General features: G+C 43.9%; 1 protein-coding gene across 1 annotated transcript in view; it reads left to right on the top strand.

The window, feature by feature from the left end:
• The window catches only part of epha4 (EPH receptor A4), a 132,795-nt gene that overhangs the window by 58,476 nt on the left and 47,774 nt on the right, over positions 1–26,545 (top strand). Inside the window, exon 5 of the mRNA XM_033031115.1 lies at positions 3,346–3,681. Coding sequence (XP_032887006.1) covers positions 3,346–3,681 — 336 coding nt within the window. The remainder of the gene's footprint in view (positions 1–3,345; positions 3,682–26,545) is intronic.

Below are 26,545 nucleotides of genomic sequence, written 5' to 3'. Positions count from 1 at the left end.
TCCACTGATTTTTACGCTTTGAACCATAACAACACAGAACAGGTGCGAGATATTCTCAGGCTGTCAGGGTTTTCCAAGATCAGCCTCATTGATGTCCCTGCTGCATTCATGTGTAAAGTACCCTTCACATCTACCTTGTATAGTTGGCAAAGGAAGAGGAGTCAGATGGCTGTGCAGCACGTAGAGCTGTGCCTTAAATCTCCATTGACCTAGGTTCAATCCTGCCCCTTAGTACTGTCTATATGGAGTCCGCATGTTCTCTCTGCATGGTACAATGGTTACATTTACAATAGGATTGTAGCCAATAAGTAATGCCAAATGTGTGGTTTGTGAAATCTGTTCAATTAGTTCCGGATCTTCCACTCATCTAAACTGTTAGCACACGGAGACGTCCGGACATGTGGCGTTGATCAAGAGCATGCAAATATCTGTGGATGCCATTTCCAAGGAATTCACGTGTGTGTGTGTGTGTGTGTGTGTGGCACCCAAAAAGAAGGAGATTTCATGATAAACTTCAGGCCTAATACAACAATTCTTAACAGGAATCTCTCGTCAAGCTTCCAGCAGGTGGAAGCTGATGCTTGGAAAAGCCACAGTTGAGTGTCCTTTAAGTAAAAAAAGTTAAGGTTATTCCTTGGATTCTCCATCACTAACGTGGGTTGAATGTGATCTCCTACCCACTATACTATTACAGCTAGAATCCATTAAGATTAAGATCTCATCTTCAGCGGTGCCGTCCAACTGCCTCCTTCCTAATGATCTAATCCTCAAGGGCAGCACAGTGGCGTGGCGGTGGAGTTGCTGTCTTACAGCGCCAGATACCCGGATTCGATCCAGACTGCGGGCGCTGTTGGCGCGTAGTTTGTACGTCCTCTCTGTGACCGCGTGGGTTTACTCCGGGTGCTCTGGTTTCCTCCCACATTCCCAAGACATACAGGTTTGTAGGTTGCAATTGGCTTCTGTAGATTGTAAATTGTCCCTAGTGTGTAGGACAGTGTCAGTGTAGGAGGTGGCGCTGGTCGGGCACAGACTCGGTGGGCCGAAGGGCCTGATTCCACGCTGTATCTCTAAAGTCTGCAGATTCCTTTCCATACTGATGTCCTGACCCTCGCCCCTTCCCCTGGATCTCTCTCTGTTGTCGCCCCACCCCTACCCCCAACAATCTGCAACCCACCCGCCTTTCTCCACTTCCACTCACCGATCATTTGATGACTGAGTTCAGGAAAGACCTTTGTGCTTTAAACAACTTATTCTGTCACAAAAGTGCTTGGTTCCTTCTTGTAACAGTGGCCCAGTTCCCAAGTCATGCACTGTCCTATTGCACATCGCAGGTTTAGATGCACCTTTCCCAGTGAGACGTGATTGCTAGCCAAATAAATCCTGGCAAACAATTTGCACTTCACCACCACTGATTATTCCACATTGAAAAATAACATTGTTTTAAAAATCACATTATCGGAAATGACATGCTTTTGTGAAAATGTACAGATTTGGATCAGGACCAATCCTTTAGCTCCATCATTCAATAAGATTAGGGCTGACTTGATTGCAACCATTCTACATTCCTATCTATTCTGGGTAAACTTTCATCCTCATTGTTTGGCATGTATTTGAATAATAGCACAAGGTGTAATTAATCACTAGGGGATATTAACCATATCCCCCACTAGAGCGAAAATAGCCTGAGAAAAGCAAGTGACTGAGTTTTCTCAATCTTACTTTATCCATATTTTATTTCCAAATAAATGCTCGGTCAAACTGCATGGTTACACTGCAAGATGAGGCTTGGTCTCATTGTTTCAAAACCCTCTCAAATACAAACTGCACTGTCTGGCAAAGAAACTGACAGACTTTTTTTTCTAAAAAAAACGTCAATATGATTGCTTTACTTAATATTACGCGGTCTAACTATGGCAGATCACCAAAAGGAGGATTTATTTCCTGCTCATTTAAAATCTATATTGAATTAATAATGAGGCAATTGTAACAGCCAAAGCACACAAGTTCTGAGCTGGCTTAGAAAGGAAATTGTTTCCCTTCACTGCAGTGTGTTGCATATTGCAGATTGTCCTTATGGGGAGCTTCATGCTTCTACTTTGTTGCATAACCATGTCTCTCTTCTCCAGTGCCCTTTTCCGCAACTCATGCCTGCATCTGGGGCACAGCTTTACGCCTCGTCGGTTTCCTGTTTAGAAATCATCATGCCCTGTCCCACATAATCATCATTCACCTTTGCTTGCAAGCTTCGTATTCAGTGTGGGACATTTCCCCCGCATGAACACAGAGCAGTCTGTTCGGATGCAGAGAGGAGTTCATTGCACAAAATGTACTAACACCAGAGAATTATTTCTTACCGACCTCCAACTGTAGTTTTATTTAATCGATCGATTTTGCCAGTGTGATTCTTCTGCGTTTAGTTTAGAATTTAGAGATCCAGCGCAGAAACAGGCCCTTTGGCATACCGGGTCTCTGCCGACCAGTGATCCCAACACACTAACGCTATCCTACACACACTAGGGACAATTTACAATTAAACCAAGCCAATTAACCTACAAACCTGTACGTCTTTGGAGTGTGGAGGAAACTGGAGAACCGGAGAAAACCCACCCAGGTCACAGGAAGAACGTACAAACTCCGTACAGACAGCCCCCTGTAGTCAGGATCGAACCCGGGTCCCTGGCACTATACGGCAGCAACTCTACTGTTGTGCTACAGTGCCGCCCGATTCTTGCAGTGGTGCATCAAATACCTTGAAAAGGTTTATTGCTTACAATTCAGAATGCCACGGCATTTACTAATGGCCATCAATTGTTACTTCGGAACCCTGATTGATTTGCAGTAATTTATGCTGTGTGTTTGTAGGTGAGGTTGTAAGGGCACATACAGCAGAAATAGTTAATTTATGCATTGGGTCTTTAAAATGGAAAGTTAGCAGCCAATTCTGATGTCATTGGACACAGATTATATTCAGTATCTTGTAACTATATCTTGGCAACTTTATAATTTATTGAAACTTTTTTTGCCTGTGGCTACCATTTAAACCATTGGTAATCCAAGATAACCAAGTTACTATAAATGAACTGAAAGGAAGTAGAGCAGCCAAAGTGATTAAAAAAATGCTTTGTGTCTTTCTTTTAAAATATTTTGACATAATGATTTATTCTCAACAAATGCCCTTAAGATGTCTTAAAACGGATTAAGTAGATTGAATATTGTGCAGATTTAAAAAAAATAAAAAGCGCAACAAATGCGCTTAAGATGTCTTAAAACGGATTAAGTAGATTGAATATTGTGCAGATTTAAAAAAAAAAAAAAATATTCACAGTATTTCTCCATTCTGACTAGAACCACCCTCTGCTCCGCTCAACCTGATTTCCAACATTAACGAGACGTCGGTGATCCTCGAGTGGAGTCCTCCTCAGAACAACGGGGGCAGGCATGACGTTACGTTCAACGTGCTCTGTAAGAAATGCAACAGTGACCTCAGCCGCTGCCGGCCATGTGGGAGCGGGATTCATTTCATCCCACAGCAGACGGGCCTGAAAAACACCAAGGTCTCCATCACCGATCTCCAGGCCCATACCAACTACACCTTCGAGGTATTTTCTGTGAATGGAGTCACGAGACAGAATCCGAGCCAGGACCTGTCGGCCTTAGTCACAGTCACGACCAACCAGGCAGGTAAGAGGATCAACGGCATGATAAACGCTGCAATGGTCACCTTGGTATTCGAACATTCACACCTCGCTGTTTGCCAGCCTCATCGTTGGGAAACTTGAGAAATCACTCATTCAGGGGTTCATCTCATTTCAAACCGCAAGTTTTCCTGATATCGGGCAGCGGGCAGCCAGGTGCAAGATAAGGAACATTATATTGTCCAAATATTGGGTGTCAAATCCAATCCAATTGCAAGAAATCTCGCAAGAAATTGCACAGAATTGTAGATGTAGCCCCGGTCCATCACAAGGGCCGGACGTCCCACCATTGAGTCTATGTGCACCACGCCTTACAAAAGCAGCCAAAATAATCAAAGGCTTGTCCCACCCCAGACATTCCCTCTTCTCCCAGTTTCCATCAGACAAAAGGTACAGAAGTGTAAAAGCACACACTACCAGTCTCAGGAACAGCTTCATCCCCTCTGTTAGCAGGCTTGTGAATGGTCCTTCCATAAGCTAGGGTACAGTCCAATTCACCTATACCCCATTGTGAACCTTGGACTTTGTATATAAAACTGATGCGCTACATTGCAGAGAACTATATTCTGTACTTTGTATCTTCCGCTTTGCTCTGCCTATTGTACTTGAGTTTGAGGAAAAGTTGTAGGAAGAAACTGCAGATGCTGGTTTAAACCAACGATAGACACAAAATGCTGGAGTAACTCAGCGGGCCACAGTTTAAGAATAAGGAGTAAGCCATTTAGAATGGAGATGAGGAAATACTTTTTCACACAGAGAGTTGCGAGTCTGTGGAATTCTCTGCCTCAGAGGGCGGTGGTGGCCAGTTCTCTGGATGCTTTCAAGAGAGAGTTAGGTAGAGCTCTTAAAGATAGCAGAGTCAGGGGATATGGGGGGAAGGCAGTAACGGGGTACTGATTGTGGATGATCAGCCATGATCACATTGAATGGCGGTGCTGGCTCGAAGGGCCAAATTAGCCTACTCCTGCACCTATTGTCTATTGTCTATTGACTGTACAGTTGCCTGATAACAGCTGGGAAAAAAACTATTCCTGAATCTGGAGGGATGCATTTTGAAACTTATGTATCTCTTGTCTGATGGGAGAAGAGGGGAGAGAAAGCTCATATTCTTCAGCATCAGCATGATATTTTTTTATCTCATTTCCTAAACATACCTGAAGTATACCTCCTGTGAGATTACCAGCTAGAAGCAGTTTTTCCCTGTTGATCTCATTCACACTTCCTGAATTCATTCACATTAGCAAGCAGAGAAGTTTAACGGAGACAATTGAAGCTTTAAACTGTGTTAAACCTACTGGGCTATACAGACCCACAGTGCGAGGAGATTGTAAAAGAGATTTATTTGGAAATCTCAGTGAGATCAATTTGGAACCTAACATACAGGAAAGAATTGTAACCTAAACCATATTAAGAATCTTAATTATTTGCCCTGCACGTTGGATCACCAACCAGCAACACAGTTAAAAATTATATTCTTTTAAATAAGTAAAATAAAAAAGATAGACAAACTGCTTTAATCCTGAGATTATTTTGTTAAAAAGATAAAGAAACTATAAATGCAATCTATAGCATGTGCAGACATCAACGTTTTCCTGCATAAAACATTTTTGAGTAGCAAAAGATAAATTGGTAGAATTAACTTTATGCCTTCAATAGTATAAAGACACATCTGCTTATTTACAAAGAGAATCTATTACCTTCCATTCTTCATGTAATTCAATGTAAAAATTCAAACCAATGCAACATTTTGAAACCAAGTTTCCAACATGTACTGAAAGTGTGGGTTTTTATGAAAGCTCAGTAATGCATCAATTCCTTATTGATTTTACACTGTCTAGACTGCTGTAGTCACTAGATGTGGTTTATTTTTTACCAAATGCAGTTAGTGATTACTGTTTAAAGTACAGATTATTTTAAAACACAATGGCGTAGATGCTGATTGATTTTGTTTCTTAAAAAGCCAAAGCAGTTTCATTTTTGAAACAGAGAAAGACCAACTAGACGGAACTATGATCAGGTGTTTTCTTAAGGGGCCTGTCCCACTTACGCGATTCTTTTTGGCGGCTTGCCGGCACCCGTCATAGCGGCAGCAGGTCGCCGAAAACGTTCAACATGGTGAAAATCCGGCGCTGCATTCGCTGTAAGACATCAACTCTACCACTGCGCCACCGTGAGCGCCCTTAGTGTAGGGGTGATTGCAGGTTGACGTGAACTCGGTGGGCCAAATGGCCTGTATCTTAGCTGCATCTCTCAACTAAAGTATACTAAACTAGACTAAACTAAACTAACCGGTTAGTGGTTAGTGTGGAAATTCTCTCAACCTCCCTCCCTCCCCACCCACACCCACACCCACACCAATCGTTCGTAAGTGCTGAGGAGTAGAAATGTTTTTCGTACAGCCACGGAGTACAAATGCGCAGAAAACAGCCTTCCAGATATATATTGTGCAGACTCAATATCTGAAACAATTTCACTGAAGTATTGTGTTCCCTCCAAAGTTTGCATCCTGTTGATCTATGATAAAATGGAACATAAATTTGGCTGCTTTGACTTCCACGTAATGTTACACAATAACTATTAAAGGAAATAGTGCAATTGAATTATTAAGTATACACAGACATTCTCAAAAAAAAAAAAAATCCCAACATTGAATCAAGTTACTGATGGATTTGGCTTCTGGCTCATTTTTCCTTATCTTGAAGATCGACAATGTACCCTTGTACACTGTTTCAAGGCCTTGCATATAACGGGAACTATGTTGTTAAACCTTTTATAGCACACTGATAACTACCAGTGCAGGATGTCATTTCTTCAGACTTCCAGTAGACCGTAGGAGGAGTTCAAGTCTGGATGAGCCAGGCTTCAAACTAACTGAAGGCCGAGGATGGATTTTAAAATCTAAGCTCCAAGCATATATCAAAAAAACTTTAAAATATCTGTACACTGTGAATGGCTCAATTGTAATCATGTATTGTCTTTCCACTGTACCTCGGTACACATGACAATAAACTAAAACTGATGACTTAATGTACTGGTTTGTGATAAGTTAAGACCAAAAGAAGGCTTGTATTGATAAAGTGTCCTTTGCAGTGTCAGGTGGTCCAACGCACTTTACAGCCTTACATGGTTGCTTTTGAAATGTGTGCAGACAATGAGATTCCTTTTGTGAGGAGTTGATCGAGGGATAATATTGATGGTCACCATGGGCGACCTGTCCACTCAAAAGTGTCATTGGATCTTTTTTATTCCCAAGAAGTGAGTGGGGCATTAATGGCTCACTCAAAGGACAGTGCCTCCAGCAATGCACCAGCCCTTCAGTACTCAGCTCAATTGTCAGCTGAGAAACTGTGCTTAGGTCTCAAGTAGTACCTTACTGCACAATGATGTGTATGTTACGTTTAGTTTAGTTTAGAGATACAGCACGGAAACAGGACCTTTGGCCCACCGAGTCCATGCTGACCTGCGATCGATTTCCAGCGGTCCCTATTTACTGCAGGTTGGCAGCATTTCCACAGGTTGCTCTCTGGTACACTCATCCCTACCCATGCATGCCCCATCCCCCGACACATTCCCCAACCACCGTAGGAGTTGCGGCACTTGCACTTACACCACCTCCCTCAAAACCGTCCGGGGATATAAACAGCCCTTCCAACCGAGGTAGTGTTTCAACATGGAATTCTCCAGTTTGAAGTAACCTCTAACAACCCCCCCCCCCCCCCCCATCCCCCCATCCCCCCATACCTTCCGTCTACTCCCACCCAGACCTGGCTACAGGTAAGTCGGGACATTTTTTCAGCAAGATGAAAAATGTCCACGAGTAAAAAGAAATAGCCCCGAGTACCTAGGGCTGGCATAACGAGCCGCTACGATATATCCACGGACACCTACGGACTCGTTACGAACATTCTGCGAGTTTGAAAACTCGGGAGAGTTCGTCAATAACTCGGGAAAGTGGGACAGGCCCTTAACTCTCCTCTAATGATTCAATATTAACATGACTACACTTTAGATCTGATTATTATGCCCATTCCCTCACACAAACTTAGTCAGCGGCTAGTCACACTCTTAGTCTGAGGGCAGTTAACCTGTGGAACATTGCCACAGAGGGCTGTGGAGGCCAAGCCAGTAGATATTTTCGAGGCAGACAAATTCTTGATTAGAATGGGTGTCGAGGGTTATGGGGAGAAGGTTGGAAAATGGGATTAAGAGGCGGAGATCGGCCATGATTGAATGGCGGAGAAGACGCGATAGGCCGAATGGGCCAATTCTACTCCCATAATGTGAACGTGTGAACAAGCCTTAATGCCCGTGTATGCTGCGTGTGTTTCACAACACAGAGGGTAGTTGGGGTTAGCTACATACACCTACAGTTGCAGCTTTAAAACACCCACAAATTAAGTGGATTGGATGCCTGGAATATGAACACACCAGCTTTTCATCGCAATGTGTAACAGCTCAAGGAGCCTAATGGAACACCAATCACTTGCAACTTCCACTGAGGTAGCTCCACACCTTTACCATCATTGTCTCGTTAACTTTCGAGAAGTTGAGCCACATAAGAAAGACACAGGAAGCAAAACACAGGAAGTTAGAGTTTAATTACGCGTATTATATAGCTGCTAAAATGCAAATATTTGAATCGTATGACCAATCGCTCATTATAAACAAATAAGAAAAGTTACCAGGTCAATAATGCCATGCAACAAATAGGCAAATTAACTTTTAATGTGGTATAATTCATTTAAGGCATTTCATTAGCATATGCCCAAATACGAACAATGAAATTCTTACTTGCAGTAGCACAACAGAATGTGTAAACATAGTACAAAGGGAAAAAAAGGTTCAGTGTGTATATATTTATGCATTTATTTATATAATATATATGTTATTATATATTGTATATATTGTATATGTATATATTATATTACTAGACTAAGTGGGACCAGCATCACACGGGAGGGCTGGTCCTCCAACGCAATATTCCACCTCTCCACCAATTCCAATATTGGTGGCCAGTGGGGTGGGGGCTTTCTGGAGCGCTAGTATGGGTGTTCTGGGCTGAAAGGACTGGTTTCCTGAGGGCTAGTATGGACATTGTGGGCCAAATGGATTATTGGGGTGGCGGCTCAGTCACTCAAGCCTGTTGTGCTGGCAGCTGCATGGCCAGGGTTGATTATCACAGTCGGAACATTCACCTGGGCATTTTTGTTTCATATTTCCAGGATTTGCTTAGGGCTTCTTTCTGTTGATTCTATTTGTCATCGGAAAGATTCCCAGCACAGTAGGTGCTGGCCTCTGTACATTGTGACATGCAGCAACGAATGTTTGCAAATAATGTGCAAAGGCACAAAGGGAAGGAGCTCAAATGCCCAAAGAAAGCGTTTTTATGAGCCTTTTACTGGTCATGTTTGATTCTGGGAGTGCCACCGCAAAAATCTGTATGTGACACTCTGATTTATATTCACTGTCTACTGCACCTTGATGTTGGCCCACTTAAAGTTGATGTGGTAATTTCAGACAGTCACAGGCACTTGACACTGGAAGGCCAGAGCTGAGAAACTATGGGATCCCATTACCATGAGAAAACCTTTACCTGAGTGCACTAGTGACAACAGGATGTTAGAACAGTGGAGAGGCACTAGAGTCATACAGTGGAAACAGGCCCTTCGGCCCAACTTGCCTACATCGACCAACATGTCCCATCTACACGCCCCATCTGCCTGTCTTAGTCCCATACCCCTCTAGACCTACCCTATCCATGTACTTGATATTTCTTAAACGTGCCTCAACTACCTCCTCCGGCAGCTCGTTCTAATGCCCATCACCCTTTGTGGGGAAAAATGACCCCTCGGGTTCCTATTTCCCCATGTTCAACCTATGTCCTCTGGTTCTCGATTCCCCTATTCTGGGTAAGAGACTCAGTCCCGATCTATTCCTCTCATGATTTTGTACACCTCTATATGATCACCCCTCATTCTCCTGCCCGCCAAGGAATAGAGTCCTAGCCTGCTCACCATCTCCCTATAGTTCAGGTCCTCGAGTCCTGGCAACATTCTCGTAAATGGAGTAATGCTGCCTTACAGTGCTGGAGACCTGGGTTCAATCCTGACTGCAGTTGCTGTCTGCGTGGAGTTTGCATGTTCTCCCTGTGACCGCGTGGGTTTCCCCCCACATCCCAAAGACGTGCAGATTTGGAGGTGAATTGGCATCTGTAAAAGTGTCCCGAGTGTGTAGGATAGAACTGGTGTATGGGTGATCAATGGTCAGCATGGACTTGATGGGCCGAAGGACCTGTGTCCATGCCGTATCTCCAAGACTAAACATAGACAAGTACCGCACTGGAACAGAACCTTCGGCCCCCAACGTCTGCGCTGACCATGATACCAGGTTTAACTCATCTCATCTGCTTGCAAGTGATCTATGAAGAAGGGGCTCGACTCAAACCTCACCTATTCCTTTTCTCCAGAGATGCTGCCTGACCTGCTGAGACACTCCAGCATTGTGTTCATCTTCGGTGTACACCCTGGCTGTCAAAATGCCTCTTAAATGTTGCTATCACATCTTCTTCTATCACCTTCCCTGGCAGCGTGTTCCAGACACCTACCACTCTCTGCGTTAAAAAAAAAAAGTTGCCTTGAAAATCTCTGTTAAACTTCACCCGTCCCATCTTAAATCCATTCTCTCTGGTATTTGACATTTCGACCCTATGGAGAAAAGTACTGACTATTTACACTCCCATAATTTTATGCTCTTCTATCAGGTCACCCCTCACTCAACCTTCAACACTCTAGAGAAAACCATCAAAGTTTGTTTGACCTCTCCTTACAGTTAATACCTCCTAATCCACGCAGTAACCTCTTCTTTAGCCTTTGCAAAGCCACAGCACTATCATCAGCACCCTTTCCAAAGCCTCCACATCTTTCCCGTTGCATGGCAATCAGAACTGCACACAATACCCCAAATGTGGCAAAGATGAAAGCAAGCTTTAGGGTGGGAATGAACACTCTTCCACCCTATCCAGTATTGGCTGGTATTGCCTCTTATTTAATTATTGTCACGTGTACCACGATACAGTGAAAACTCTCTTTTACGTATGATTCCAATCAAATCATACTATACATGAGTGCAGACAAAAATGCTGGAGAAACTCAGTGGGTGCAGCAGCATCTATGGAGCGAAGGAAATAGGCAACGTTTCAGACTGAAGAAGGATTTCAGCCCGAAACGTTGCCTATTTCCTTCGCTCCATAGATGCTGCTGCACCCGCTGAGTTTCTCCAGCACTTTTGTCTACCTTCGATTTTCCAGCATTTGCAGTTCCTTCTTAAACACCATACATGAGTGCAGTACAATCAAACACACACAGGCACACAAGGTAGTACAAAGCGAAAAAAATACATAAGAGTTCAGTCTATAGTGTTAGAGGTACAAAGCAAGTGCATGGGGAAAAAAAGTGCAGGGGCCGCAACAAGGTAGATTGGAAGACCAGGACTACACCCTTAGCTTGTGAGTGGTCTGAGAATAAGCTGTTCCTGAATTTGGTGGTGAATGCTTCAAGCTTTTGTATTTTCTGTTTGAAGGGAGAGCGGATAAGAGGAATTGATCGGGTGTAAATGGTCTTTAATTATGTTGGCTGCTTTCCCGAGACAGCGTGAAATGCAGATGGAGTCAATGGAGGGGGGAAGGAAGGGGAGGCTGGTTTGTGCAATGGATTAGGCTGTATAATTTCTTGCAGGCTTGGCCCGAGCAGTCGCCAATCCATTTGTAATGCATCATGAAAGGATGCTTTCAACAGTGCATTTGTCAAAATTGATGAATGTTACTGGAGATGTGCTGAACTTTGTTAGTCTTCTGAGGAAGTAGAAACGCTGGTGAGCTTTCATAAGTGATAGGAGGAGAATTAGGCCATTTGGCCCTTTAACTATACTCCACCATTCAATCTTAGCTGATCTATCTCTCCCTCCTAACCATAGGACGACAGATGGCACAATGGGCTAAGTGTTCGGCTGGCAACCGGAAGGTAGCAGGTTCGAATCCCGCTTGGAGTGCATACTGTCGTTGTGTCCTTGGGCAAGACACTTCACCCACCTTTGCCTGTGTGTGAATGTGTGTGAGTGATTGGTGGTGGTCGGAGGGGCCGTAGGCGCAGATTGGCAGCCACGTTTCCGTCAGTCTGCCCCAGGGCAGCTGTGGCTACACAAGTAGCTTACCACCACTGAGTGTGACTGAGGAGTGAATGAATAATGCGATGTAAAGCGCCTTGAGTATTAGAAAGGCGCTATATAAATCCCATCCATTATTATTATTCTCCTGCTTTCTCCCCATAACCCCTGATACCCGTACTAGCCAAAAATCTATCTCTCTCTGCCTTAAAAATGTCCATTGACTTGCAAGTAGTTCTTGGCCATAGTGTGAATATGGTTGGACCAGGACAAATTATTGGTGAGAATTATTCCTAGGAATTAAGCTTTAAACCGTATACTTTGATGTTGCCTTGATTCCTCTTTCATTAATGCTCCTCGCCATGAGGAGTTGGCAGTTGAAAGAGACCATCGTTGACTTTCTAATATCTAAAAGGTGGATTCTGGCCTCTCTGTTTGACTGGGAGTGAAGATATCATTTAAAAGTAAGTGTGGAACTGATGGGCCATATCATGTATCAACCTTCCTCTAACCTTGCACTAGTCCTAATTTCATCCCCACAGCTCGACTGGTCCTTTGCACGTTCTAGAGTCCAGAGGAGCTGGGGACCTAGCTGCCATGTCAAGCAGGGTGGTCCATGGTTAGGGACTCAACCTCCAGCACGATGGCGCAGCGGTAGAACTACTGCCTTACAGCACCAGAGACCCGGGTTCGATCCTGAATAGTCTGTACGTTCGCTCGGTGACGTGCATGGGTTTTCGGCAAGGTCTTCGGTTTCTTCCCACACTCCAAAGACATACATGTTTGTAGGTTAATTGGCTTGGTATGATGTAAAATTGTCCCTAGTGTGTGTTGGGTAATGTTAGTGTGCGGGGATCGCTGGTACGTGCGGACTCGGTGGGCCGAAGGGCCTGTTTCCACGCTGTACCCCTAAACTAAACTAAAATAAACTGGGTGATCCTGAACCTGTGGACTTCCCAATGGTTGACTGAAAACTTGTGCCATGAAAAATATTTTCAACTGTTTCTAAACATCTCTGATCATCAGAAACATTTGAAAAAAATTGTAGATTTAAATAACTCAAAATGTTAACATTTATTTCAAACGTTCAAACCATGGGAATAATATTTAATTGGCAAAAAATAATTAAAACCATTAATTTATTGAAAATACACTAATGATATCTCCAGTTATCTTTTTCCTCTATGCAGTTGTACAGAGCCCTAGAGAGACCACACCTGGAGTATTGTGTGCAGTTTTGGTCCCCTAATTTGAGGAAGGACATTCTTGCTATTGAGGGAGTGCAGCGTAGGTTTACAAGGTTAATTCCCGGGATGGCGGGACTGTCGTATGCTGAGAGAATGGAGCAGCTGGGCTTGTACACTCTGGAGTTTAGAAGGATGAGAGGAGATCTCATTGAAACGTATAAGATTGTTAAGGGCTTGGACACGCTAGAGGCAGGAAACATGTTCCCGATATTGGGGGAGTCCAGAACCAGGGGCCATAGTTTAAGGATAAGGAGTAAGCCATTTAGAACGGAGACGAGGAAACACTTTTTCTCACAGAGAGTGGTGAGTCTGTGGAATTCTCTGCCTCAGAGGGCAGTGGAGGCAGGTTCTCTGGATGCTTTCAAGAGAGAGCTAGATAGGGCTCTTAAAAATAGCATAGTCAGGGGATATGGGGAGAAGACAGGAATGGGGCACTGATTGGGGATGATCAGCCATGATCACATTGAATGGCGGTGCCGGCTCGAAGGGCCAAATGGCCTACTCCTGCACCTATTGTCTGTTGAAACAAGGAACTGCAGATCCTGATTTACACAAAGGTTACACATAGAAATAACTCAACAGGTCAGTCAGCATCTCTGGAGAAAATGGATAGGTGAAGCTTTGGGTTGGGACCCTCCAATCAGTCTGACGAAGGACCCCAACCTGAAACGTCACCTATCCATGTTCTCCAGAGATGCTGCCTGATGCATTCAGCTACTACAGCACCTTTTTGCTCTAGGTCAGGCATCACCATTCATGTGGTTGGGCTTGTGCTATCAATGTCAGCACTAACTCTTGTTCAGCTGAGTTTCCGAATTCAATGTACATCTGGTCTCTCAGTTCAGGAGAACTGAACTACACCTGGGGACTCAGCACTGAGTCCAGTGTCCAGTATTGTAGCTGGAGCTCAGGTCTACCAGCATGTTCTACACGTTCTTGCTGCAACTCTTCACTACACAAGTCAGGAACACACTGACCCATTGCAATCCTCTTTGCTGTGTAGAAAGGAAGTGCAGATGCTGGTTTATACCAAAGATAGACACAAAGTGCTGAAGTAATTTAGCAGGTCTGGTAGCTTACCTAGAGAGAAAGGATGGGTGACGTTTCGGGTCAGGACCCTTTTTCAGAGCAATCTAGTCTGGGGTGGCAGGGTGGCACAGTGATAGCATTGTTGCCTTACTGTGCCAGAGACCAGGGTTCGATCCTGACTATGAGTGCAGTCTTTACGGAGTTTGTACGTTCTCCTGTGACCGTGTGGGTTTTTCCTGGGTGCTCTGGTTTCCTCCCACACTACAAAGACGGCAAAGATGTTCAGGTTTGTAGGTTAATTGGCTTTGGTAAAGATTGTAAATTGTCCCTAGTGTGTAGGATAGTGCTAGTGTATGGGGATTGCTAGTCGGCACGGACTCGGAGGGCCAAAGGGCCTGTTTCCACTCTATCTCTAAACTAAACTAAACTAAACTAACGGTCCCAAACCGAAACTTCATACATCCTTTTTCCCCAGTGCTGCTGCCTGACCCGCTGAATTACTCAAACACTCTGTGTCTATCAATCCTTTTACATGTTAGTACTCTCTCTAGAACTGCCAGCTCAAGACTCAAGAGCGTTTTATTGTCATATGTCTTGCAACGGAACAATGAAATTCTTACTCAGGCAAATTTCAGCCAGTGTCTTTTAAATATTAAAAAACAAATCAATGTCAGGTGGGAATCCTGTGTTGATCTACAATTGCAAGTGAATGTGCTGATGAAGCCATTCGTACACTAGCCGCTAAACCAGCACTGGAAGCTTTCTTCATGCTGAGATGCAGATGTGAGGTGCTAAAATCCCACAGGGATATTGCTGGAGCGCCTGTTTCATCTGCGAGACGGCCAGGCCGTGAGTGTCAGGAAACAAATTGATGGCGGACATCAAAGCCGTGCACAATCCTATCCTCATTCGCTGCCCTCGCAGGCCATTTTCCAGCAGATGTTGCGGGGAGAGCTATCGCAGGCAGACATTTCATTCACTGCCTTCCCAGCAAAAGGTAAATTGAAACCAACTGGTGTCGGCACCACAAGCAACGGGCAGACAACTCTGTGCTCAGACCCGGGTCGGAGAGGCCCGCGGTGGGGGTCGGAGGTCGGTCGAGGCCGTTCAACTGAGAGAACAAAGAGAGACCCGGCATAGGAGGAGGGGAGCATGATGTCTGGGCACAAAATGTAATATATGTAATATAAATATATATGTGTCATCTAAAGTGGAAGCTCGTGCTTGAGCCTCGGGACTGAGGCCAGGTGAGTGCTGAATAAAGAGGCTCTTTACTCTAACTCGGTGGTGGACGTGTCTTCTTGTGCTAGTCACCACCAAGCCTTGCCTTCAACACAAACCTTTACAGGGAGGGTCGATGTCGAAGAGAGTGGGGGAACTGTCGAGAGAATATAGAAGGACCCGGCATGGGGTGGGGGGCCCACTGAGAATGAAGAAGGATCTTTGAGATAACACTGAACACTTTGTAACTCTTTCGACACCCTATCCGTGGTGACTCTTTGCATACTTTGTGTACAGTACGCATAAACAAAGTATTTCACTGTGACATGTCACATGTGATAATCAAGAATCATTCATTCATTCAGAAGGCTCCCGTCCCAAAACACTACCCATCCTTTACATCAGAGATGCTGCCTGACCCGCAGAGTTTCTCCAGCACTTTGTGTCCATCTTTGAAATTATCCTCTCCGTTTTCAGTTGCGCAAACTCGAACGTCAGCCCAATTAACACTGGGGTGAGGCCCAACACAACACGTTTAGATTTTAGTTTTAGTTTTCAAGAAACAGTGCCCTTTCAGCCCAACGGGTCTATGCCGACCATCGGCCATCCGTACAAAAGTTTCATGTTATCCCACTTTCGCATCCTACACACTTGGGGCAATGTAGATAAGCCAATTAACCTACAAACCTGCACGTCTTTGGAACGTACCGGAGGAGGTAGTTGAGGCAGAAACTATAACAGGTGGATGGACAGGAAAGGCTTTGAGGGATATGACCCAGATGCGGGCTGGTGGGACTAGATGGGATACTTTGGTCAGCATGGGCAAGTTGGGCCGAAGGGCCTATTTTCCTGTTGTGTGTCTCTATGACAATTATAATACCTCCAAGAATCATATTTGGATGTGTGTCCATATGGAAGCACAATGGATAAAGAAAACACTGTTCTTACATCAATAAGAATTCTGCTGGGAATTCAGCGGATTTTAAACATTTTGAACAAATTCTATTCCCAATTTTTTTTTTGTCCCATTGACTGTCACTACTGGAAAATCAAAATGTATTTGAACTAAAAGCCTCTCGTTTATCCTGCTTGAAGTAGTTAATGGTCTTCTGAGATTCACAACAATTCGGTTCTATGAATACATCAACTCGGGCTGGAACCTGTCCATTAGTTCACTGTCAAGTTTATCTCACTACCCCGGTCATCCCAAATATCTCCGTTTTCCTGGCGTAATGGAAGTTTTATTGCTTGTAAAAAGGCTTTGTGCCATTTAACTACAAACAGAACAGATGGTGGGATGGTTTGAGGCTAAATGTAACCACATTCCTCAGAGTGCACAGGCTATCATTAAAGAGGAGGTGATAGAGTTGCCAGACTAAATTCTTTTATCTTTTCCTTCCTATCATGCATTCCTTCAGAAATGAATCTGCCCCTGGGGCATTAGATTACAACCACTTTACCTGGGCATGGTTTATATTGCAGCTCAATGTTCCTGACGGCAGAACAAGTAGGAACTCTTGTTTAAAGGGGAATATACTTACAAACTTTATACAGCAAATTGTTCTAACGAATAATCTTTCATCACTCATAAAAGTAATTTTGTACAACGCAGTTATCTCGACGGAATTCTTTCCCTTTAACTGTGGCCCCTTTTTAAAAAAAAAACCCCCTACATTTTCAAGAAATATTTTCAGGCAGCCAAAACCTACTCTGAACACGATCAGGAAGGAAGCAAGGGATTTACATATAGACTGGATGTATTCCTTGGTATTTAAAAAAAAAAGTATTTTATATGACTAGGTGGTTTATTTTCCAGTTGGCATTCTTGCATTAGGTTCTTAGCAGATCAAGAGTTCAGAGTCTTTCCTTTGAACACTGATTAAATTTAGGGCGGCAGGGTGGTGCAGCGGTAGAGTTGCTATCTTACAGCACTACAGACCCGGGTTCGATCCTGACTACGGGTACTTGTCTGTGCGCAGTGTGTACGTTCTCCCCGTGACCTGCGTGGGTTTCCTCCGGGATCTCCGGTTTCCTCCAACACTCTAAAGACATACAGTGCCCTCCATAATTTTTGGGGCAAAGACCCATCATTTATTTATTTGCCTCTGTACTCCACAGTTTGAGATTTGTAATAGAAAGAATCATGTGGTTAAAGAGCACATTGTCAGATTTTATTAAAGGGTATTTTTATACATTTTGGTTTCACCATGTAGAAATTACAGCTGTGTTTATACATAATCCCCCCATTTCAGGGCACCATAATGTTTGGGACACATGGCTTCACAGGTGTTTGTAGTTGCTCAGGTGTGTTTAAATGCCTCCTTAATGCAGGTATAAAAGAGCTCTCAGCACCTAGTCTTTCCTCCAGTCTTTCCATCACCTTTGGAAACTTTTATTGCTGTTTATCAAAATGAGGACCAAAGTTGGGCCAATGAAAGTCAAAGAAGCCATTCTGAGACTGAGAAACAAGAATAAAACTGTTAGATACTTAGGCTTACCGAAATCAACTGTTTGGAACATCATTAAGAAGAAAGAGAGCACTGGTGAGCTTACTAATCGCAAAGGGACAGGCAGGCCAAGGAAGACCTCCACAGCTGATGACAGAAGAATTCTCTCTCTAATAAAGCAAAATCACCAAACACCTGTCCGACAGATCAGAAACACTCTTCAGGAGTCAGGTGTGGATTTGCCAATGACCACTGTCTGCAGAAGACTTCATGAACAGAAATACAAAGGATACACTGCAAGATGCAAACTGGTTAGCTGCAAAAATAAGATGGTCAGGTTACAGTTTGCCAAGAAGTACTTAAAAGAGCAACCACAGTTCTGGAAAAAGGTCTTGTGGACAGATGAGATGAAGATTAACTTTTATCAGCGTGATGGCAACAGCAAAGTATGGAGGAGAGAAGGAACTGCCCAAGATCCAAAGCATACCACCTCATCTGTGAAACACGGTGGTGGGGGTGTTATGGCCTGGGTGTGTATGGCTGCGGAAGGTGCTGGCTCACTTATCTTCATTGATGATACAACTGCTGATGGTAGTAGCATAATTAATTCTGAAGTGTATAGACACGTCCTATCTGCTCAAGTTCAAACAAATGCCTCAATACTCATTGGCCAGCAGTTCATTCTACAGCAAGATAATGATCCCAAACATACTGCTAAAGCAACAAAGGAGTTTTTCAAAGCTGAAAAATGGTAAATTCTTGAGTGGCCAAGTCAATCACCCGATCTGAACCCAATTGAGCATGCCTTTTATATGCTGAAGAGAAAACTGAAGGGGACTAGGCCCCAAAACAAGCATAAGCTAAAAATGGATGCAATACAGGCCTGGCAGAGCATCACCAGAGAAGACACCCAGCAACTGGTGATGTCCATGAATCGCAGACTTCAAGCAGTCATTGCATGCAAAGGATATGCAACAAAATACTAAACATGACGACTTTCATTTACATGACATTGCTGTGTCCCAAACATTATGGTGCCCTAAAATGGGGGGACTATGTATAAACATAGCTGTAATTTCTACATAGTGAAACTAAAATGTATAAAAATGGCCTTTATTAAAATATGACAATGAGCACTTTAACCACATGTGATTTTTTTCTATTACAAATCTCAAATTGTGGAGTACTGAGGCAAATAAATAAATAATGGGTCTTTGTCCCACACATTATGGAGGGGACTGTACAAGTTTGTAGGATAATTGTCTTGGTGTAATTGTAAATTGTCCCATTGTCCCTAGTTTGTGAAGGATAGTGTTAGTGCGCGGGGATCGCTGTTCGGTGGCCGAAGGGCCTGATTCTGTATCTCTAAACGAAACTAAACTACCAAACTGATTTTTGGACATTTTCAGTTCAGTGCCTTGTTGGTCGAGTTCGGAAATAGATCCAGCTTTGAATTAGTATTCCACGGGGAAACATTCTAATTTTACGATTGCTATCCTACTTTGACTGAGATACTCCACCTGATGTGGATAGTGACTGCATAGCTGCCCTGCTCATTTCCTGAGAATTAACAGAACAGACAGGTTTCCGATAGCCCGTAAAAGGTTTAACGTGAAGAGAAATCAATGAGAAGCTCTGTACTCTAAGAAAACTATCAATTTAGATTTTTCTATTTGTGAATTAGTCATAGTCATAGAGTGATACAGTGTGGAAACAGGCCCTTCGGCCCAACTTGCCCACACCGGCCAACAATGTCCCAGTTACACTAATCCCACTTGCCAGCGCCTGGTCCATATCCCTCCAAACCTGTCCTATCCATGTACCTGTCTAACTGATTCTGAAATGATGGGATAGTCCCAGCCTCAACTACCTCCTCTGGCAGCTTGTTCCATACACCCACCACCTTTTGTGTGAAAAGGTTACCCCTCGGATTCCTATTAAATCTTATTCCCCTTTCCTTGAACCTATGTCCTCTGGTCCTCGATTCCCCTAATCTGGGCAAGAGACTCTGTGCATCTACCCGATCTATTCCTCTCATGATTTTGTACACCTCTATAAGATCACCCCTCATCCTCCTGCACCCCATGGAATAGAGACCCAGCCTACTCAACCTCTCCCTATAGCTCACACCCTCTAGCCCTGGCAACATCCTCATAAATATTTTGTGAACCCATTCAAGCTTGACAATATCTTTCCTATTACATGGTGCCCAGAACTGAACAAAATATTCTCGATACGGTTTCACCAATGTCTTATACAACTGCAACATGACCTCCCAACTTATATACGAAATACTCTGACTGATGAAGACCAAAGTGCCAAAAGCAAATTTGACCACCTTATCTAGCTGCGACTCGAACTTAAAGGAACCATGCACCTGTACTCCTAGATCCCTCTGCTCTACAACATCACCCTGAGGCCTATCATTTACTGTGTAGGTCCTGCCCTTGTTCGACGTCCCAAAATGCAACACCTCACACTTCTCTGTATTAAATTCCATCAACCATTCCTCCGCCCACCTGGCCAATCGATCCAGATCCTGCTGCAATCTTTCACAACCATCTTCACTATCTGCAAAACCACTCACTTTTGTATCATCAGTAAACTTGCTAATCTTGCCATGTATCCAAATTATTGATGTAGATGACAAAGAGTAACGGGCTCAGCACCGAACGCTGAGGCACTCCAATAGTCACAGGCCTCCAGTCCACGAAGCAATCTTCCATCATCATTCCTTCTCTCCAGAGATGCTGCCTGGCCCGCTGAGTTATTCCAGCATTTTGTGTGTACCTTCCACCATCACAATCACCATCTGCTTCCTTCCATGGAGCCAATTTGCTATCCATTCAGCTATCTCTCCTTGGATCCCATGCAATCTAACCTTCCAGAGCAACCTCCCAAGCAGAACCTTGTCGAACTCCTTACTGAAATCCATGTACACAACATCTACAGCTCAGCCCTCATCGACCTTTTTGGTCACGTCTTCAAAAAAAATCAATCAGATTTGTGAGACACAACCTCCCATGTACAAAACCAGGTTGACTGTCCCTAGTCAGCCCTTGCCCATCCAAATGCCTGTATAATCTATTCCTCAGAGTATTCTCTAGTAACTTTCCAATTACAGATGTTATTCTCACCGGCCTATAGTTCCCAGCATTTTCCCTGCAGCCCTTCTTGAATAGAGGCACAACATTTGCCACCCTCCAGTCTTCTGGCAACTCTCCTGTATTTAAGGGCGACTCGTAAATTTCCTCTCTTGTTTCCCGCTATGTCCTCATATATCTGATCAGGCCCTGGAGATTTGTCTACCTTCATACACGACAGTACCTTCAGTACTTCTTCAACAATAACACTGACTGCTCTCAAGACACTTCCAGTGACTGCTCCAAGTTCCTCCAGGGATGCACTTGATCCCAGCTGCCTATACCTGTCCCATGCATCCTTCTTGTTTTTGACCAATGCCTCAATTTCCCTCGTCAGCCAAGCTTCCTTACGTTTGCCTGCATTGCCCTTCACTCTAACATCATAATGCCGTCATTAACAATATTTAGAATTTATTTTCTCTAATAGTTTCTCCTTTAAGGAGACAATGTATTCAAAGCAGTGATGCATTGCGATATTGATCGCAAAGTTTAACTGCATTTGTTTGGACTGCCTAAGGATTGGAAATATTAGCATGCACAGAAGGGTTGTGGAGGCCTGGTCAATGGGTGTTTTTCAGGCAGAGATAGAGAGATTCTTTATTGGTACGGGTGTCAGAGGTTATGGGGAGAAGGCAGGAGAATGGGGTTGGGAGGGAGAGATAGATCAGCCATGATTGGATGGTGGAGTAGACATGACTCCACCAGGGAGCTCGTGGGTCCCTGGTGGGAGACCGCTTTACGGAGCTCCCGCAACGGCAACTTTTCCCGCCCAAATTGCGGGGTTGAAAGTGACCTGGAGCAGGGCCTTTCATCGCCCGGCGCGGCTTAAACAGCCACGGGACTTGGTAGGCCCGCCGGGGGCTCCAACATCAAGACCCGGAGCAGGGCCTTACATCGCCCGGCGCGGCGTTAAATGGCCGCGGGACTTGCTAGCGCCCGCCGGGAGCTTTGACTTTGACTTTGACATCGGGAGAAGAATGGAGAGCAGGGGAGAGACAAGACTTTGCCTTCCATCACAGTGAGGAGGAGATTCACTGTGATGGATGTTTGTGTAAATTGTGTTGGTGTGTGTCTTGGTTCTTTTCTTGATGTATGACTGCAGAAACCAAATTTCGTTTGAACTTCATGTGAGGTTCAAATGATAAATAAACGGTATTGTATTGTATTGTATTGTATTGTATTGTATTGATGGGCCGAATGGCCTAATTCAGCTCCTATCACTTATGACCTCATGAGCATCGTACCAACTACTGAAAAAATATTGAAGTGAACAAGTCTTGCTGAGTTTAGTTTGTAAATATGAAGTATAATTGTGGAAACTTAGGCAAGGATTTGCTTTTAGACGTTTCACGCACTATGTTTTTTTCTTACTAATTACGCATCTGGCCTTGTGCCTTTGAGAAACACACCACATTTAATGCAACCAAACAAGGAAAAAAAACGGAATCAAACCACGTAAGACATTCCCATCCTTAAAATATCACGTTGCTTGGAATCTTAATAGCCTCCCTCAAAATATTTGGGGAATATTTACCTCAAAGCGTTGAAAGAGTTGTTCTTTATTGAAAGGGCTATGGAAACTAAACCCCCCTGTAACTGTTCAGGATATAATAGAAGGGCAAGTGTTTACAGATTTATTTTAATTGGAAAAACCATAAAAACATTCAGTTCCTTAATTAACAGAATTGCTTTTTTTTTTAATGAGACACCGTGTTTTATTTTCGACATGTAATTAAAATTGATATTATTTAATAAAATTTAGAATAAGAATACTCAGCCATCTCTTCTGGAAATATTTTCAACATTTTTTAAACTTAAGCAGCATAAATTCAGAGCTGGTTCTTGATTTGCAATGTTCGAAATTACAACTTGCATAAAGAGAAATTTAATATTTACGCATGAGGCATTGAGCACAGCAGAGGCCATGGGACCAGCCAACACTCTGGCTGTAGTTCTGAAGACTTGTGGTCGACAACTCGCTGCATCTCTCGCCAGGTTGTTACTGCTTCAACCTGACCATACTGTTCACAATAAGCAAGACAAATCTAAAGTAGGTTACTAACCGCCCAAAATCATCAAAATCAGCAGCTAAGTCATGGAAAGTGTCATGAAAGTGTGATACAAGGGAAGCTTTCTCTCCAATAGCTTGATCCTCGATTGCTAGAGTGGGTTTTGCCAGAATAACTGGGCTCCAGAACTCATTGCAGCTTCAATGTGAGGTGATATGAGAATGCCAGCCCCCAACACCAAAGCAGCATGTGACCCAGGAGCCCCAGTAAACCTGGAGTCAATGTAAGGGTGTCAGGGGTTATGGGGCGAAGGCAGGAGAATGGGGTTGAGAGGGAAAGATAGATCAGCCATGATTGAATGGCGGAGTAGACTTAATGAGCCAAATGTCCTATTTAAGCTCCTAGAGAACTTATGAACGGACGTGAAGGGAAATACATTCCAGAGATTGAAGCCTTGACTTGCACAAAGGAAGACAATTGTAGTTGCTGGAGATCAGTTGTCTCAGGTCGATAACAATTCTGGAAAAATTCTTCAGGGCAGTGACCTTAGGGTCATTGAGCATGGAGACAGACTCTTCATCCCAACTTGCAACATGCCCCATCTACACAAGTCCCACCTAACTGCATGAACCCATTTTCCTCTCTCCTGTATCTATCAATGTAACCGGCCAAATGCTTTTTCAACGTTGTGATAATACCTGCCTCAACTACTTCCTCTGTCAGCTTGTTCCATGTACCCACAACCCTTTGTGTAAAAATGTTGCCCCTTGGTTTCCTATTAACCCCCCCCCCCCCCCCCCCCCCCCACCTTATCTTAAACCTATGTCCTCTGGTTCTTAATTCCCATACTCTGGGTCAAATACTTGCTTATGGCCCTGTCCCACTGTATGAGTTCATTCAAGTGCTCTCCCGAGTTTAAAAAAAAAAATCAAACTCGTGGTAAGCACGTAGAATGAACGTAGCGGGTACGTCGGAGCTCGGGGACGTCTCTTAGCGGCTCGTAACGCTAACAGCAGGTACTGGCGAAACACGGTAAGCTCGGGTAGACTGGTGAAGATTTTTCAACATGTTGGAAAATGTCCATGAGAGCCCCGAGTACCGATGAGCGGCCATTACCGTAAATCTCCGAGTTCGAATCAGGGCAAACTCGGGAGAGCTCTTGGAATGAACTCGTACAGTGGGACAGGGGTTTTAGGGTCAAATGACAAATGCATTTACCCTCTCTATTTCTGTCATGATCTTATAAACCTTGGGTCAAAAAACTTTCAGTACTTTATCAGTGACCTTCCTCCAATCATAAATTGAGATGTTAGCAGATGTATATGAAGTATTGAATGCCATTTTCAATTCAGCAAATAAAGCATTCCACACTCACATGCAGCAAGACCTACTCAATCACGGGCTGACAGATGAAATATAATATTTGTGCCACAACAGCGCCTGGCAAAGACAATCTCTAACAAGAGGGATTCTAATCACTTACCCTCATATTTCAATGCCGAGTCCCTCAACCATCAACAACCCAGGGATCACTACCCAACAGAAACACAGCGTAAATACTATGGTTACAAGAACAAGGCAGAGGCTGCATATTCTACAGCAAGTGATTTATCATCTGATACCCCAAAGGCTTTGCACCATCTACAAGACATATATGAGAATGTTATGGAATAATTTCCACCTGCCTGGATGAATGCAGTTTCAGCAACGTTGAAGCAGTACAATAATAATCCAGAACAGAGCGACTGTAATGATAGGTACCAGAATCACCATCCTAACTATCCATTGCCACCGGTGCACACTGGCTCCTGGATACTGGCTGATGTTTCCATGAGTGGGAGAGTCTAGAACTAGAGGTCGTAGCCTCAGAATAAGAGGATGTTCTTTTAGGAAGGAGATGAGGAGAAATTTCTTTAGTCAGGGGGTGGTGAATCTGTGGAATTCTTTGCCACTGAAGGCTGTGCAGGCCATGTCAGTGGATATTTTTAAGGCAGAGATAGATAGATTCTTGATTAGTGCGGGTGCCAGAGGTTATGGGGAGAAGGCAGGAGAATGGGGTTAGGAGGGAGAGATAGATTGAATGGCGTAGACTTGACGGTTTACTTCAAGTCTCACACCATCCCAACTTGGACGGATAATGCCATGCCTTTGTCATCATTGGGTCTAAATCCCAGAACCCCCGATCCAATAGTATTGTGGGATCATCTTCATCAAACCATAGCAATGGTTCGAGAGGTGACTCACCAAGACCTTTCAAAGGAAGTGAAGAGTGGGCGATAAATGGTAGCCCTACCAGCAATGCCCATTTACTAAAATATCATTACTTTATATATAAATAAGCATGAGTTTGAACTGTGCATGGTAGGAAAGTCGTAATTTTGGTTTTCAACTTGCGCCGAGTTGCGGCACGGTGCTGCAGTGGTAGAGTTGCTGCCTTACAGCACCAGAGGACCCAAGTTCTATCCTGACTACGGGTCAGTATGGAGTTCTTCCTGGGACCTCGTGGGTTTCCTCCGGGTGCTCCGATTTCCTCCCACACACCACAGAGGTGCAGGTTTGTAGGTTAATTGGCTTCTATAAATGTTCCCTGGTATGGGATAGAACCAGTGCACGGGCGATTGTTGGTAGTCGCGGACTTGCTGGGTGGAAGGGCCTATTTCCACGCTGCATCTCTAAACTATACCGAGTTACTTGATCTTAGTGGGGTGGTGTAAAAAAGTACTGTAATAAGTCAACATACATGGACTGAGCAGGTTGGAGATTTGGGCCCTGTTTCCCATTTACGATCATAACGCACTAATTCTTGCTTGGAATGTTTCAATGAGAAGCACAAACAAGGATAGCATCTGAGTTGGGTTAGCTGCTGGAAATGACTGCTGGAAATGACCCAGTCAATTTACTGTGGAAGAAATGGTTTATTGAAATGGCCAAACTTCAAGATATTAACTTCAATCTCTGTCTCTGGGTAACCGGTGCCAAAACAAAAAAGGAAATCAACATTCATCTTATGCATTTCTGACAGAAAAATTCGATACCCTAACTAGCAACTGGTAACCAAGCACTTATTTAAAATGCTAGAACACTACACCTGCATCAATAATATTGGCAGTAGTCGTTCTGCTACTGGAAACCGGGTGTTGTAACTGGAAAGTGATTTCTGCTTCCTTCCTATATTCACATGGAGGTTTATGTAATTTTGGTACAGATGGCAGATTAACTATCCAAGTTTCAGTAGATTTATAACGCTGTTGAGTTGGATTGTTAGGTTCAGGTGTTTGTACCGTATAAAATACAGTGTGTTTGAGTAAAGCCTCTGTCCCACTTAGGCGATTTTTTCGGAGACTTAACTGTTTTCACATGGAATCCTGTATGGTCGTGAGTAGTCTCCTCAAGTCGCCTAAAAAGTCGTAACGTTTTTCTGGTCTGGATTTTGAAATGTTCAAATCTTTTTGGCGACTGTGGGCTTGACATAGCTTGTCTTCTCCTGTCGTGGGTGCTGTCGTAGGTTGTCGCTAGGATGATGTAGGTGGTCGCCAGGATGACGTAGGTGGTCGCGGGTGCTGACTTTGGTGAAGTCAATTGGCGACTACCTAC

The sequence above is a fragment of the Amblyraja radiata genome, chromosome 13, assembly GCF_010909765.2.
Source record: "Amblyraja radiata isolate CabotCenter1 chromosome 13, sAmbRad1.1.pri, whole genome shotgun sequence".
In the NCBI taxonomy this organism is placed as follows: Eukaryota; Metazoa; Chordata; class Chondrichthyes; order Rajiformes; family Rajidae; genus Amblyraja; species Amblyraja radiata.
This window is presented reverse-complemented; position numbering and strand designations above follow the sequence as displayed.